This window comes from Melanaphis sacchari, unplaced genomic scaffold (genome assembly GCF_002803265.2).
Source record: "Melanaphis sacchari strain LSU unplaced genomic scaffold, SCAv2.0 Contig0_pilon_pilon, whole genome shotgun sequence".
Classification (NCBI taxonomy): domain Eukaryota; kingdom Metazoa; phylum Arthropoda; class Insecta; order Hemiptera; family Aphididae; genus Melanaphis; species Melanaphis sacchari.
This window is the reverse complement of record NW_020270366.1, coordinates 5,470,556-5,486,761: the sequence shown is the minus strand read 5'-3', so window position 1 is coordinate 5,486,761 and position 16,206 is coordinate 5,470,556. Positions and strand designations below refer to the sequence as shown.

The window sequence follows — 16,206 nt, the reverse complement described above, 5'->3', positions numbered from 1 at the left end:
TACTGATTAGAGTAATTTATGACCTATAATTTATATATAGGCACATAGGTATTAGGTATCTATATAATAATTAGTAATAATGATAAATTGATAACTTATTTTTCGAAATAAAATTCCTATTTCAAACATTAATAATTAATAATAACAGTACATATTATATAAATCAATAAATGTGTTACATAATGTAATAATAGTAATAAAATAATAGATAATATACTAAATAGAGCCAAAATAAAATATAAAAGATAAAGATATAATTGTTAATATAAATTTAACAATTATAGGTAGGTAGGTATTCATTTAAAAATTATTATTTTACTTTTCTAGAGTTATACAACTTATATTAAACAGGTCCAAGTTATTTATACAATTTCCAGTAGACATTAATACATTAGTAGAATAATAAAATTGTATACATATATGATATAATTATAATTTATAATTTATATTGATTTTATCTATATTTTTATTATTTCGTTTTTATAAATTCACACATGTATAATTTTATCGATTTAATTAATTTATATTAATGTCGATTTCACAACGGCCTCCGTGGCGCAATGGCTAGCGCGTTCGGCTGTTAACCGAAAGGTTGGTGGTTCGAGCCCACCCGGGGGCGATTAATTTTTGTAATTTTTAAAAAAGAAGTTTTATTGATGCGTTATGAATTATGATATAAGAGCACGAAGCATCGGTGTCATAATATTTTTCACATATTATATTAATATATTTCAGTGGATTGGTCTCACGAGACGTTATTACATTTACAGCTCTGCGTGAGTCAACCAACTATAATTGAATAGTTAATAGTGTTAATACAAATATTCGCGAATGGATAGATAATAACTAATTGGTAGGGAGGAGTAAGGTAGTTATAATTATGATTTTGATTATTTTTTAGATTAAACATTTAATGAACGATAAGCTATTACCGTATAAAAATATAAAATATTTGATTTAAATTTGTTAAAATAATAATAATAATAGTTAATATGTACTTAAATCTAAATTATGAAAATAACTAATAAGTAATATAAAGGCTAAATTTTTGTATTATAAATGGCGTCAATTATTTACAATATCATTTTAACAACGTAGTCTGCTGTGTACCTACCTCGGTGTTTTTTTAAGGATCCGTGATCATCATACAATGTCGTCTTATCATAATTTATAAATTATAATAGAATAATATTGAAATGTAAACAACAAGAATTGTATTTCAACTTCCAAGAAATAAAAAATACAATACATTTATTAGGTGACAGCATAATGCATTGCGTGCGTTGATTATACAATTTTTAGTGTACATAGTACCTATTTAAGTTAATAACAATAATAACCATTATAATTATTGCTAAATTGGCCCAATAAATTTTCTGGATAGTCTTAGGGGTACCAATGATGATAATTCCTACATTACAGATAAAAGTGAAAGGAAATTAAAATTAATTTTAATTGTGGTATTATATCTTATGAATAATTTCTTCATATTTTATTTTGTTCAATTACCTTTTAAATTTAAATTTAAAAACTGTTGATGCTATATGTTTATGAGCATTTTGGTTCTTGATATATTTATAGGTATAAAATAATTAGATCTATATTTAACATTTACTTATTTATTTCAGTGTTTGTATACTCAAGAAAATACATTATATAATATCGAAGATGGCCAATTTACGCCACGTATGGAACCAAAGGTGGTAGGTACGTAGTTAAAATTTCAAGTATAAATCATATTTTTTTCTATGAAATTTTTTCAGTAAAATATTAACTACTTAAAAATTATGAAATATTATAAGTACCTTTTAGGTATGAAAAATATTTTAATACCCATGTTAATTCGACGTAACACAATACTACGTGGTAGTAGTATATGAATATAATATAAATGATCCATATACGAGCAGCAATGTCTTATAATAAAATATTAACTATTTTGATAAAAACGCTAGTTTGAAGTGCGAATCAGTTTAGCAATTTCTTTTAAATAAAAAAAAAAAAAACTGCAAAAGTTTTACATCCAATAAATATTTATTGTGTATAGAACATAATTATGAAATACAAAAGCTTAAAGATAACTTATACCATTGATTATACAATATACAATATACAATATTATAAAATTATAATATATTACAATATATATAATGTATATAATGTATATTATAATATACAATATTATATACAATATAATATTATATTCTATAATCAATGTTAATACTAAAATCTACAATTAATTTTAAAACTAGTAGGAATTCATAAAAATGTAGGATTACAGTCCAAAATAGGATTTTACAAATATCCGATGACATCGTATTAAGCTTAATCGACTTCTTCAACAGTAGGTCCTCCTCTTGCTCCAGCGAAACCATTAGCACCAGGAGGCATATTAGGTGCTCCGCCCTTTCCTGCGCCGTGTATCTTCAACATTAGAGTCGAGCAACTGTTTTGGATTTCTTTTAACTTGTCTTCGTACTCATCTTTGTCCGCTAACTGATTTCTATCCAACCAGTCGATGACTGCGTCGCATTCCTTCTTACCCGTACTTTTCTCAGATTCGGTCAACTTGTCACCAGCCTCGTCCAATGCTTGTTTCACACCAAACACATAGCTCTCTAACTGATTTCTGGCCGCGATTTTTTCCTTCTGTCGTTCGTCCTCTTCTTTATACCGTTCGGCCTCGCTGAGCATACGATCGATTTCAGCTTGAGAGAGACGTCCCTTGTCATTTTTGATAACGATGTTCTTAGAGCGCCCAGAACTATTATCTTTGGCCGAAACGTTCAAAATACCGTTGGCGTCCATGTCGAAAGTCACTTCGATTTTAGGTACTCCTCTGGGCGCTGGAGGTATACCTGTCAGGTCAAATGTTCCCAAAAGATTGTTGTCTTTTGTCAACGCTCTTTCTCCTTCGAACACCTGGATGGTGACGGCAGGTTGGTTGTCTGCGTACGTGGTGAAAGTTTGGGTTTGTTTGCACGGAATGGTGGAGTTGCGTTCAATGATTTTGGTCATAACGCCGCCTGCGGTCTCAATGCCTAATGACAACGGAGTGACGTCCACGAGTAACACATCTTGAATTGCAGAACTCGTGTCACCGCTAAGAATGGCCGCCTGCACAGCAGCACCGTAGGCTACTGCTTCGTCGGGGTTGATGGACAAGTTGAGTGGCTTACCACAGAAGAAATTTTGCAAGAGATTCTGGATCTTCGGGATTCTTGTCGATCCACCCACGAGCACCACATCCTGTATGTCTCCTTTATCTAACTTGGCATCCGCCAACGCTTTTTCCACCGGTTGTAGGGTCGACCGGAATAGATCGGCACATAGCTCCTCGAAACGAGCACGAGAAACTCGTGTGTAGAAATCGATACCATCTACTAAAGCGTCTATTTCCAAAGTAGCCTCCGAGCTAGACGACAATGTTCTCTTAGCCCGTTCGGCGGCCGTCCTCAACCGTCTTAACGCCTTCGGATTAGCGCGTACGTCTTTTTTGGTTTTCCTCTTGAACTCGTCGGCTAAATGATTCACCAGCCGGTTGTCAAAGTCTTCACCGCCCAAGTGTGTGTCGCCAGCCGTGGATTTAACTTCAAATATCGAACCTTCGTCGATCTGTAAAACTGAAACGTCGAAGGTGCCGCCACCCAAGTCGAATATCAAGACGTTTCTTTCTCCTTTCAGGTTTTTGTCTAAACCGTAGGCCAGGGCTGCGGCCGTCGGTTCGTTAATTATCCGCATTACGTTCAAACCGGCTATGGCGCCCGCGTCTTTAGTTGCTTGTCTCTGTGAATCGTTGAAGTAGGCCGGCACCGTAATGACAGCGTCCGTCACGTTACGGCCCAAGTACGCTTCCGCGATCTCCTTCATTTTCGACAACACCATCGAACTAATCTCTTCCGGAGCAAACACTTTACGCTCACCTTTAAATTCCACTTGGATCTTGGGCTTTCCGCCGTCGTTTATCACTTTGAATGGCCAATGCTTAATGTCCGTTTGTGTCTTATCATCATCATAACGACGGCCGATCAAACGTTTGGCATCGAACACCGTATTGACGGGATTCATCGCTACCTGGTTCTTGGCCCCATCACCGATCAATCGTTCAGTATCGGTAAACGCCACATAACTCGGGGTGGTCCTGTTACCTTGATCATTGGCGATGATTTCTACTTTTCCGTGTTGCCAGACACCCACACAGGAATAGGTGGTGCCCAGATCGATACCGATCGCTGTTTTTCCACTCATTTTGTCAATCGTCGATTTACACACTCACAATTAATACGAAACTGAAATGTGAATATATATACTTCAATACCATAAACCGATTTTGAAACTACTTAAAATCACTTTTACGGCAGAGTTAAATAAATGCGTATTCGTAAAATAAATAATAGGAACACTGAAAGTTGTAACGTTTAAAACAAGTCAATATCTTGTTAATATAACGTACATTATCGCTCTCAAATCAAAACTGGAGCCGACTAGCGCGCTGTTAGCATTTATATAATCCGATCGAACGATCGAGAAGGTTCGGGATGTTTCGCGATGCACTGTCGTCAGGCACGAACACTGCTGATCGTATTCCACCGTACAACAGCTACAAGCTACAACACTGCCACCTGTAGACTGTAACATACAATCATTTTTATTATTGCTATATTTAGTATATTTTAGTATATACGTGTATAATAGTGTTGTAGAAAATTCGCGAATTTTCTTCGTTTTTCTCGTTATTTCGTTATTTTCACTAGTAACATTAGTGGTACTATTACTACTTAACATTCTAGCTATTGTTTTGAAAATTGTATTCATTTTTTTTATTTTGACAAGACATAGCGTATTTTATAACTTAAAGAAAGAGTTTCAAAAATTCATAATTATTTATAAATCATAAGTCAATCAAAATCCCTTTTAAAAATAGGAGTGAACTTCCGATTATCATTATAAACACACTTGATAATATTTTGGAAATATGTATTTAACAAATAAACGAAAAATCTTAGTTACGGAGCAAAAATTTAAAACATTAGAAAGTATTAGTTTTAAAAAAAAAATATTTAAATTAATGTAAAATAAAATATTTTTTAGTTAAAAATAACGTATATCATTCAATGATTTCTAGAACAATATAGAGGCAAAGAAGAAAATTAGAGATCTAAAGAATTACAAGTATAAAACAAATAATTGTCGAATATAATTACATAAATAATAATCGTATTGATTTCAATGAATCTATCTCCTCAACTGTCACCAACTTCAATTTCGACAGTTTTTGGACGCTATCACCACCTCCACTGATGTCTATGTCTAATAAATATACCATCAACTTGCACTGAAGTAAGAGACGGCGGCTAGTACGTCTCGGGCGACTGACCTACCTGATAAAACTATGCCAACATATTTTAGAATACTAATAGTGGAAGAAATTCTGAAGTCTGTCGTTTTAAAACTACCCGGTCAAAGTCGTCAGAGAAAGGTTGGTAGTTTTCGACGAAATGATGTTAAATGACGACAAAATTACACTTTCGATACCTACTAATGATCGTATAACGATTTAAACGACCACTTTTATAAAATTAGTAGGTACTTAAATTAATTAAAATGAATATTGTTTATAAATTATTAATTATTACGATTGATTTAATTTAATTATAATTGTAAATACTTCACGGTTATCTATAAAATTTAGAACACTACACATCTATTTATATTATTGTTTAGTATATAATATTTTACCTGGAAACAAAAACCTGAATGTCATACCTGTGGAAGCTATGATCTTAAAAAATTGTATATGTATTTTTGTACAGAAACTTATACTAGAAATACAAACGCAAACCAAGGGCTATGGAAAGTATTTGTTCCATTAAAGTAAATTAAAATGATTCGGGTTGGCTAATTGTAACAACTATTTTGACTATGAATCCCTTAAAATTAGAAATTTTAAAAGTGTAATAAATAATCACTGAATATTAAAGTTGGAATTAAGAATTTTTTTTTTTAGTAAACTATATTTAAATAAATTAGGTAACTATATAACAATTTTAAACCTTTCCTAAATAGAACATTTAATATTTAAATCAAATTAGCATTATTCATTATACTTAACATGCTACTTACTAGTATTTATAATCAATGGTATAGACTATAGACTATAGATTATATTTTTTTTCCAAAAAATTGACTACTCATGTTATCAATTAAGGTACAATGAATGTAACGTTCCTTGTATAAGTATTGTATTAAGTCATTGTTTATACCATAGAAATTTTACTAAAACCATTATATATGCATATTAAGTGAAATAAAATTATTTATTTTATGTATATTTTAACTAAAACGGATTAAGTTTTTTTTAATTATTGCACCAATATCAATCAAGCATATAATTTGACTAAAAAACATACCTTTTGCCTTAGAATTTCTTGAATTACAACTCAACCATCAGGTAACATTTCATATTGATATTTTCACAATTTTCACTTATAATACAAGCAAAAAATGTAATAAATACATTTTTAAGAAATTTATTATTAATTTATAAAAAATTTACAGAATAAACATGTTAGAATATCTAGTGCATTATATTTTTAAAATTAATATAAAATACAATATATAGTCAAAACATATATTTTGTTTAGTTTAATAATTTTCTAATGTTTATAAAATTTGCATCTATTCAATCAAATAAATTGATTATACTGTCTACAATATCTTCAGGTTGAGAAGAAACTGTTTTCTTGATATCTATATTTTCATAATATGCACCACTGGTTCCACCAGGTTCCTTTCCTAATACTCTATTACTAGGAAGTACATTTGGTATATAAAATTGATCTTCTAAAAATGATACTACATCTGATGCTTTACGTAACTGATTGAAAGTATTTCTTGCAGTTTTAGTTAGCAAATTTTCACACATAAATACTAAATGATGATGAAACCACAAGAAATTAGTATGATTGATATTTAGCCAATCTTGAACAGCTGATAGAGGCGTATTTTGATAGCCAGCAAACAAGCCAGGGTTGTGTAATATACCTCTAGCACTCATCATTCCTAAAAAATTAAAAAATAAATACATATTAGTAATATAATAGTTAAATTATTAAAATTGAAATTATTTTATTACCTCTACAACCAGTATATTCTTGCATTGTAATAGCATCTGATAAACTTTTGATATCACCATTTAAAATTACTGGAACACTAACAGATTCATTTATAAGTTTCAAGCATTCTTGGTCAATAGCTTCATTTTTTTGAAAAACTGTTCGTCCATGAACTGTAATAAAAGACACTCCAGTAGCTTCAATTTGTTGACAAAGATCTACACTCTTTCTGAAAAGAGAAGAAAAGTAGTTATTAAAATAGTTTTATTTTACAAGTTTTATCATTAGTCATTATGATGATGATTTCAAAAAAAAAATAAAAAAATAATCTATATTTTATAAAACAACATAAATATGGCATATTATCTAGATTCTAGACATACTGTTTTTTATTTTAACTTTTATATCTTCTATAAGTATTAAAAAGATTGTTTTAAGAAACATTAATGTTTAACAAAAGTTATTAAAAGCAATTTATTATCCCTCTAATCCTTTTGGTAAGCATTATTGGAATATAAATGCACCAGAAATGTATATAAGACATAATAAACAAATTGTATAACATTAAATATATAATAGATATATTTAAGAGTTATGTAGGTGACTGTGAATAAGTTAATTTTTCCACTCTTACTATAAGGATAAGTAAAAAAAAAAATTTCACATAATTTTTATTACTAAAATAAAGATTTTTGTTTCATTATTTGTTATCTTATTAGATGTGAGAAATGAAACAAGCTATAGATAAATTATAATTTATAACCAATGTATTCATATATTGTATCTTGATGATAATTTACAGTGTACAGGTAAAAAAAAAAAGAAGAGCAATGAAAAATTTAAGTAAGAATAAAAATGGCAAAAGGTGACCTTTTTCATATTACACAGTATTGTCATATTTTTCTGATATATAATTATTGATGATACTGATATTTTATAAAATATTACTCTGAATGAAGTATTTTTTAAATTTATTGGGTTATATTTATTGTTAATTAATATACAATATCAATTATTAAATTATGTATTGTTTTAACTTAATTGAATTAATAATAAAAAATTAAAATAGTATATGATTAAAAAAAAATTATTTGTGTATAAAAGTTATAAATCAACATCATAATTTTTAAAATAAAATGAACACTAACATTTTAGTGATTTTAATTTTTAAAATGTTATATTTTATTTTTTTACAGTAGCATAATATTTAAAATGTTTACTAAAAGTATGGAAAAAAGTCAAAAAATATAATAACAGAAATTAGAAAATTTTGTCATTTTTTGAAAATGAATAATTTTTAATTTAAGTATTTTCTTTTATTTGTCTATTCATTATAATCATATAATCTAAATACTTATATAATATAGGTATTTTATGCATGAATCTATAAAGGTTAATCACTACCCATAATTTATTTAAATGAACATGTGGTTTTACATTATGCTTTTTATTTATCTTTAATTATAGTAAAATAAATTTACAAGGGATTTCATATTAAATTTATAGCCTTAGGCATTAAAACTTAACATTATATAAATGTTGTCATTAAAAATGAATTTGAATATTTCACTATGTTAACTTTAGATTCTATGAACAATTTTTTTCATTTATTTATCACAAAAAGCATAATTAGTTATTGAGTATTCAAAAGGTAAACGACATTTTACATTTTTAAATCCAAATTTTGATAAGTGAATGTTTAATCAAGTGATGGTTTAAAATCACAGGCTTTAATAATTAAAGTATGATTTAAATATAATCTATAATATAATTAATTATTTTTATATCGAATTATTTGTTTTAATACCTGCCTATGATTATCAAGTAATCTTAATTTAACTGATATAGTCTTGTTAGCAGGTAAGTGATTGCGTAATTGACGTACACAATCTTTGATAATTTCTGGATTTTTCAGCAACTGTGCTCCATATCCATCATTTAGAGCCCATCTTTGTGGACAGCCACAATTCAAATCAACTCCATCGCAATATCTAAATAAAATGAAAATATTTAATTTAATTCAAAGAAAAATGTATAAATAAGACTTACGGAATGATCAAATTAGAAGCATTTACAAAATCAGATGAATTATTGGCACCAAATTGTACAATAAGTGGTCTATCGTCTATAAAATAAACAAAAAATAAATATTTTTATAAATTATTATTTAATTTGAATTTGATAAAGATATTTAAATAAACCTGTATCAGTTTGGAATTCATGTGCCCTAGCCTTTGCTGACTTAACATAAGAATCTGCCATTATCATTGGTGTGAAACATAAATCACATTCATACATACGAATCAACTTCCGAAATTGTAGTCTAAAAATATGTGAAACATTTAAATCTTTATAACTTAATATTAATTTTAAAAATTCATTAACATAAAACTATTTAAGCTTAAAAATTATAACACAGTATTTTAAACAAACTTCCATGTATACTTACTTGCTATAACGGACCATTGGTGCACATACTTTAATAAACTTTTTACTTGGATCGTCAAATAAATTAATAACTGGATTATTAGACATGCTTGAAATAATATTTTTAATGGTTTTTGGTGCTAAATTGTAATATATTAAACGAAATGTCAAATGAACATTAAACTTTAACATGCAGGTAAATGGAAGATTATAGGTAGATGTTACAATTTATATTATTTATTATAACTTTACAAGTAACAAGCAACCACAACAGGAATGTTTATGAATTCTTATCAATTTTTACTTTTACTTATCAAATGTTTTGCTAATTGTTTACTGATACGGTATACATTGGCACTCGGAGGTGAGGGCAAAACGGGATATTTATCTCCTCCTAGAATTCAAACATAATGTTGAACATTTTAAGTTTTAACCTTTATTTCGATTTAAATAAACATTTCATTGATATTTTTACTTTAATATGTAGGAGTGGTCAATACAAAAATTATTGGAAAAATGAAAAGATAAAATTAATTAATTATATGCTTGTTTGTCGTAATAACAATTAACAATATATTTTAAGGCGTACAACAACGCATAAATTATTTATCAACGCGCTGTTTACGATGAAACACGAACCATGCTAAATTACGTACGTACTCGTATTGTAATTAGAATATTTAATATTTTGTTTTATTGTTACCTATACTATTATGGACATCAGAATTTTTTTTTAAAAACTCAAGCTTTGTGATTTTTTTTAATGAAGTCTCTACTGGCTCTACTTCAACTATTGAAATAAATAATACAGTTAATACAGAGCAGTCGGAATTGTTGAAGTTGAAAGTTATTTAATAACGACTAAATAGTATATAATTCTGATATATTTTGTAGTTTACAAGGAATAAACTTTTTTCAATGTATTTTTTGGTCTTTGATTTCATATGCCCCTCCTTGATACATTTCCTGTGAGTGCCCATGATGGCATACGAAGTTAGTTTAATAGTTTATCTTTCGTTGTCAAAATTATTTTTAGAAAACTATTCGCAGCTCTTGGTTCCTTCGCTAAACTCACTTAATAATTAATATTACTATATTCATTCATGGCCGTTGCAAAATGTAGGTATTTAATTTAAAATTTTTATACATTTAATTATATCTTAATTCATAGTCTATCTATGATTATTTTAGGACAGAATAGATAAATTTAACATATTCATTACATTATTACCGCTCAAAAATAATCACTCCTTATTAAGAATGATTTAGGTACCTATGTTATATATTATACGTATATTTAACTAATTAATTAAGTACCTACAACATGATGTAAAGAAGGTTAAATTACAAGTAAATAGGTAGGTATGACATCATTATTATAGGTTATAAAATTTTACTTTTTCGAAGTATTTATCATGAAGTTCCATTATTCATCATATATTTTAACATCAACTCCAATTTATGTAATCATTAATAAATAATACGACACACAATACCATGATTTTATAAGCCCAATTAGAAATTACATTACTCTAATATTTTATTACCAAGTATTTCCTTTTTCCCATGGCTAGAAAAATAAAAATGTTAATAACCATAACTTCAATTTATACCACGGTTAAATCTATAAAAAAAAAAATTGTCGATTAAGTAATAGCAATTAACCACATTTAACCAAAAACTTGGTATTGTAACTAACCTGGTTTTTACTTATTTAGATCAGACTACCAGAGTCTGGTTTTTGGCGTTTTTGCTAACTCACTTTTTTATCGGTTTATAACATTATTCATTTCGCGAAGAAAACGATCGTTTCATGCTCGAACATAATATCTGTAATTGTAATTTATTACTTAATAAAGAAAAATTAAACTATTAATTTTTTTGCAAATTAGTGGGTTTTGATCCGTGGTAAGTTAAAAGAACATTCCAAAACTAAACATTATATTATATTGGTACATAAATAACAAAATTATATATAGGTGAGATACCATATAGCATATAATATATGATATATTTTACTAATTGGTTGCTGTTTATTTTATCATTACTTTATACTTAATAATAATATAGTCTGGCCGTCTGGGTATAGAACATTGCAGATGTTATTGTAATGCAATAATATTATAAAATACAAAAATTGCCTTGGTGTCGGCGTTATATTGCTTATATTATTTAAACAAACAATATTGATAATATAAATAAATAAAATGATTTTTAAATTTGCTATTAGGTAAATATAGTTTGTAGGTAATAAGATATTTACCACTTTACGACCCATCTGGTCGTTATGGTAAAACATTTTAAAATTACACTTAAAGAGGTTCAAACAGACCGTTTTTCATACTAGAATTATTTTTATCTTAACGTACCGAATACTGGTATAATTATGCGATATGAATTTAGAAAAAAGTTTGAATTCCTCGTATTGTCTTGTTTAGATCCTACCTTTTAAAATTTCACTTATTAAAATATGACTAACAATTTGGGAATGTTCCTCTGTTGTATAGAAGATATCGAGTTTATCTTGTTATTGAGTAGGTCACTATAAAAACTTAGACTTGAATTGAATTATTAATCATTACATATGAAATAAAATTCTGTGTAGAAATGGCCAGTTAAATCGAAGAACTATTTTTTGCTTAAAACTAATCGCATATATTATATAATTACTAACACAATTATTCTTGTGATTTTAATAAAAACCTGAAAAATTCGGATTTAAACGCTTACCTTTTTAAACAATTGTGATTACATAATATGTAACATAGGCACCAGCTTTTTAAAATTCATTGTGTAGGTACTCTTACCAATGTGAGGTATTCGTGAAGATCTGTTACCTGTGGCTTTTATTACAATACTTTTACAACCCGTCTGAGATCGAAAGTAATGTGTTAGATTTGGTGTCATTTGGTAAAAAACTGTAGATTCGGATATGTATGATAATATGAATTAGATATGACTCGTCTATATCTACATTAGCCGATTATCTATATTATTATCAATCTAATTTATTTATTATTTCTGTTTTATTAAAGTTGAAATATTCTCAATTGTTTTTGTCAAAATTGGTCGAGTATTTTTTTATATCTATATAAATTTCAACCACCACACTCTAACTCTTTTGTTGTATAATAGCTATTACTCAATTTTATACTTAAGCAGAACAGTTATTAGTCTAAATAATACTATATTCAGTCATAATAACTATTTTATTATTTGTAAATTATGATTACCCTATTATTTATAAACAAAAAAGTATTCGATTTTCTTGAGCTGAAACAAAATTCATGTGTGAGCTGACAATTACCCGTTTCTACTAATATATCTGTTATAGTAAAATTATAATACTTATATACTTTCATATTTTAAGAGAAAATTTTATCTCTTCATTTATATAAGTGTCTAATTAATAATAATTATTATTATTTTGCTATTATGCCTTATTTTTCGTTTTAATTTGTTAATAAAAATCTAATTATTTCTAAGGTATATTAAAATATTAAAATTATAACCTTATCTTCAGGAAATGAAACTTTATCTTAACGTTTTTTATTATATGATAATATACTTGGTATTTTTTATTTATGAATTATTCAACGTTGAACTCTCATAATAAGTGTCTTACGTTAAATAGGTAGATTACCTATTAATATTAGATTAATATTTTGTGATCGATAAGAATTTTATGATATACAAAATGTTCTTATCTCTACTGTAGTTTCAATATTATCAATTCTTATGACTTGCGAAAATTAAATATTAAGTTATATAATATATGTGTGGATTATTAAGGGATATATATAATATATGATATTTATAAAATAGGAATTCAATATCTTGAGAAAAATTAGATTTTTTTTAATTCCAAAATACAGCAGAATGATGATAGTTCTTATAAATTATACATTTATGTAAATGGAAATACATAATTTTCTCTAAAAATATGAAAATATAATAAGTATTATAATTTTACCGTAGAACGTATATTGGCGAAACGGTGATTGCCATATGAGCCACTTTATAGCGAGTTAAAATATATAGCTACAAACTCTCCTAGAGTCTTCGGGAATCTATTGATATAACTTTTATTGAAAGTAGATGGTTCAATAAATTTTGAACTTATTGCGGACAAAGAAAGAAAGATTATTTATAAAAATATATAGAGATATAAGTTTATATTAAACTACAATACTTCACAATTATTAAAGTTTATTTTAAGGTACACGAAACATAAAAATTTTATTCTGTGCACCCACTATTAAAATACATGTAAAATTTATTTAATTTTCTAAAACAATGTTAAAAGTTATATAATTACATTAATATATTCTGTTACTATTAATTATTTATACTTTAGATTATTGGTTTTCTAACTTTTAACGGCACTACACAAATATTTTTACGATTTCTTTTTTAGTCATTATTTAATTTTTTTTATTTTAAAACGCGAAATTAGATAATTAAAATTTATTATCATTTATTTTTGAATACTACCAAAATTCTTGAGACATTTTTTTCTTTTGATCTTAATTTAATTTTTCAAAAAAATATGGCTATTTCTTTTTTGAAAAACATTTCTCTGGACTATAAATAAAATGTATAAATATTTCATATTTAGTCATTTATACTGATACCTACATAATTAATACTAATTTTGAGCTATAGGTCAAGTTTATTAAAAAAATGTTTGGTCTATTGTTGCATATTTCAATGTTGTCAATTTAAGTAACACATAATTAATATTTTATAAGTTATGTATTATGTTTGAGGTATGACAATATTTTAAACAAATTGTAATTTATACATTAAAAGAGATGGAGTATGAAAAGAGAAAACAAAAATATCTTGATAAATTGAAAAAAACATCATCTAAAGGATTATACAAATCTACAGGAGTCTTAGTGAGTTTATTTTAAAATCATAAAATGGAATCATGTAAATTTTCTGGGAAATTGTTAGTGATATCTATTGGTTATTGACTACCTATTAATTTTTATTTTATCTCATTTTAAATCTCTAATATTATTATTTATTAATAATAAATTGTAATTGATAAATGTAATAGGATATTCAAAATGATAATTCATTATGTTTTAATGAAAGTAATCAAAAATACATAGAACCAAAATGCGAACCTAATGATTTGTTGGTAAGTTTTAATATGATATTGTTTTAAAATATTTTAAATTTAATTTACGATTTAGGCTAAAGTTGAATGTTACATCAGAGCAAATCCATCGTCTCATATTACTAAGAATCGTTTAACTGTAAGATTTTTATAATTTATATTTTACAATAACAATTAAAAATATCAACTTAAAAAATTGATTCATTTTAGGTCAAGAGAGGTTTGGACTACCATAGTTTCGTATCGAATATTCAAAATAGTGATTAAATATTTAATTTTAATTGGATATGAATCTAGATTGGTATGATTAATAATTATTGTTTTTTACTTTTAAATAATTTAGATATTGAACATAAGTCATGTGATGTACAAGATTTAGAAAATGTGATTTCTTTCATAAAACCAAAGCGGAAACGAATGAACTACAAGCCAGATACTAAAATAAAATTTGGTCCACCAGATGCTACTTCTACAGTAAAACATAAACAAGCACAATCTAATTTAATGTAATATAATATAAAAAATATAGTTAAAACTTAATAATATTAGTTATTATACTAATTGATATTTTAAGTTCTCAAAAACAAAGTCTGAAGCCAACTGCTGTTACTAAAAATTTAAAATTTAATATGAGTGAAAAAATTCATCATAGTGAATGTTTTGGGTAGGCTACGTATATTAATATTAAAATTATAATTTGAATAACTATATAATTTATATAAATAATAATAATGATAATGTTTCTACTTAATTTACGCTAAAAGTTTGTCAGTATCGACTTCATCAAAGATTATTAGAAATAATATGAAAGGAACTACAAATACACTTATGGATCCAGGGATAAATAAAAACCAATGCATCAGTATAGAAGAGAAAGCTAGATTAAATTTAACTTATTGTTTATATTTGGAGTTTGTTCATACGCATTGTGATGAAATTATAAGTATAAGCAAGAATCTTTACTCTAATTTTGGTTTGTATAAATTGCTGTTATTAAGTAATATTAATTTTTAAGTTCGTATTGTGTTTAATTTTAGATTACAGCGTTAATTTAAAAAAAAAACTTCAACAAGTTCAGTTAAAACAGTAAGTTTTTTAATTTCATATAATTACATTTTATTAAAATAGATTAAAAAAAATTAAAAACTATTATATATGATGTTTGTTATTGTCCAATATTTATGTATTTTTAGCCAGAATCGACAGAACATAAAAAATACAAAACTGGTGGATTGTACAAACCGGGTTAATAATGATTTTAATAATAAGTCATCGATTTCTAGTGGTAGTGATTTCATTTTTAAACCAGTTGTTAACTTATTTAAAAGCCCAGGTAATAAAAAAAAATATATTTAATGTTAATTATCGGCGCATACTAGTTGCCTCCCAAAATATACGAATTGCCTCCCATCTTTATCGTAAATAAATAGGTTAATTTACACTAGTTGCCTCCGATGACCAGGTAGTTCATAATTATATACGAGTTGCCTCCCATATAGAATTAAGTAGTGGTTCATAAATTTCACTAAACAGTTC

General features: G+C 26.7%; 2 protein-coding genes and 1 non-coding gene across 4 annotated transcripts; 1 reads left to right on the top strand and 2 right to left on the bottom strand.

The window, feature by feature from the left end:
- Nucleotides 1-546: 546 nt before the first annotated feature.
- Nucleotides 547-619, top strand: Trnan-guu. The gene has a single exon. It is a non-coding gene; the product is annotated as a tRNA-Asn (tRNA).
- Nucleotides 620-2,218: 1,599 nt separating this feature from the next.
- On the bottom strand, nucleotides 2,219-4,483 carry LOC112599957 (heat shock protein 68-like). The gene has a single exon (XM_025347093.1). It carries the CDS (start codon nucleotides 4,246-4,248, stop codon nucleotides 2,326-2,328), a length of 1,923 nt encoding a protein of 640 aa, XP_025202878.1. The 5' UTR covers nucleotides 4,249-4,483; the 3' UTR covers nucleotides 2,219-2,325.
- A 2,161-nt stretch (nucleotides 4,484-6,644) lies between these two features.
- On the bottom strand, nucleotides 6,645-9,808 carry LOC112595027 (tRNA-dihydrouridine(20a/20b) synthase [NAD(P)+]-like). Of its 2 annotated transcripts, none has more exons than XM_025340108.1 (6): nucleotides 9,565-9,808; nucleotides 9,317-9,438; nucleotides 9,165-9,240; nucleotides 8,927-9,106; nucleotides 7,136-7,344; nucleotides 6,645-7,062 (listed from the first exon to the last, which is right to left on the bottom strand). In XM_025340108.1, exons 1-6 carry the CDS (start codon nucleotides 9,732-9,734, stop codon nucleotides 6,683-6,685), a joined length of 1,137 nt encoding a protein of 378 aa, XP_025195893.1. In that variant the 5' UTR covers nucleotides 9,735-9,808; the 3' UTR covers nucleotides 6,645-6,682. The 2 variants fall into 2 exon arrangements, with proteins under 2 accessions (XP_025195893.1, XP_025195886.1); XM_025340101.1 differs by having other exon boundaries at nucleotides 6,683-7,062; nucleotides 7,136-7,340; nucleotides 8,923-9,106.
- Nucleotides 9,809-16,206: the final 6,398 nt, after the last annotated feature.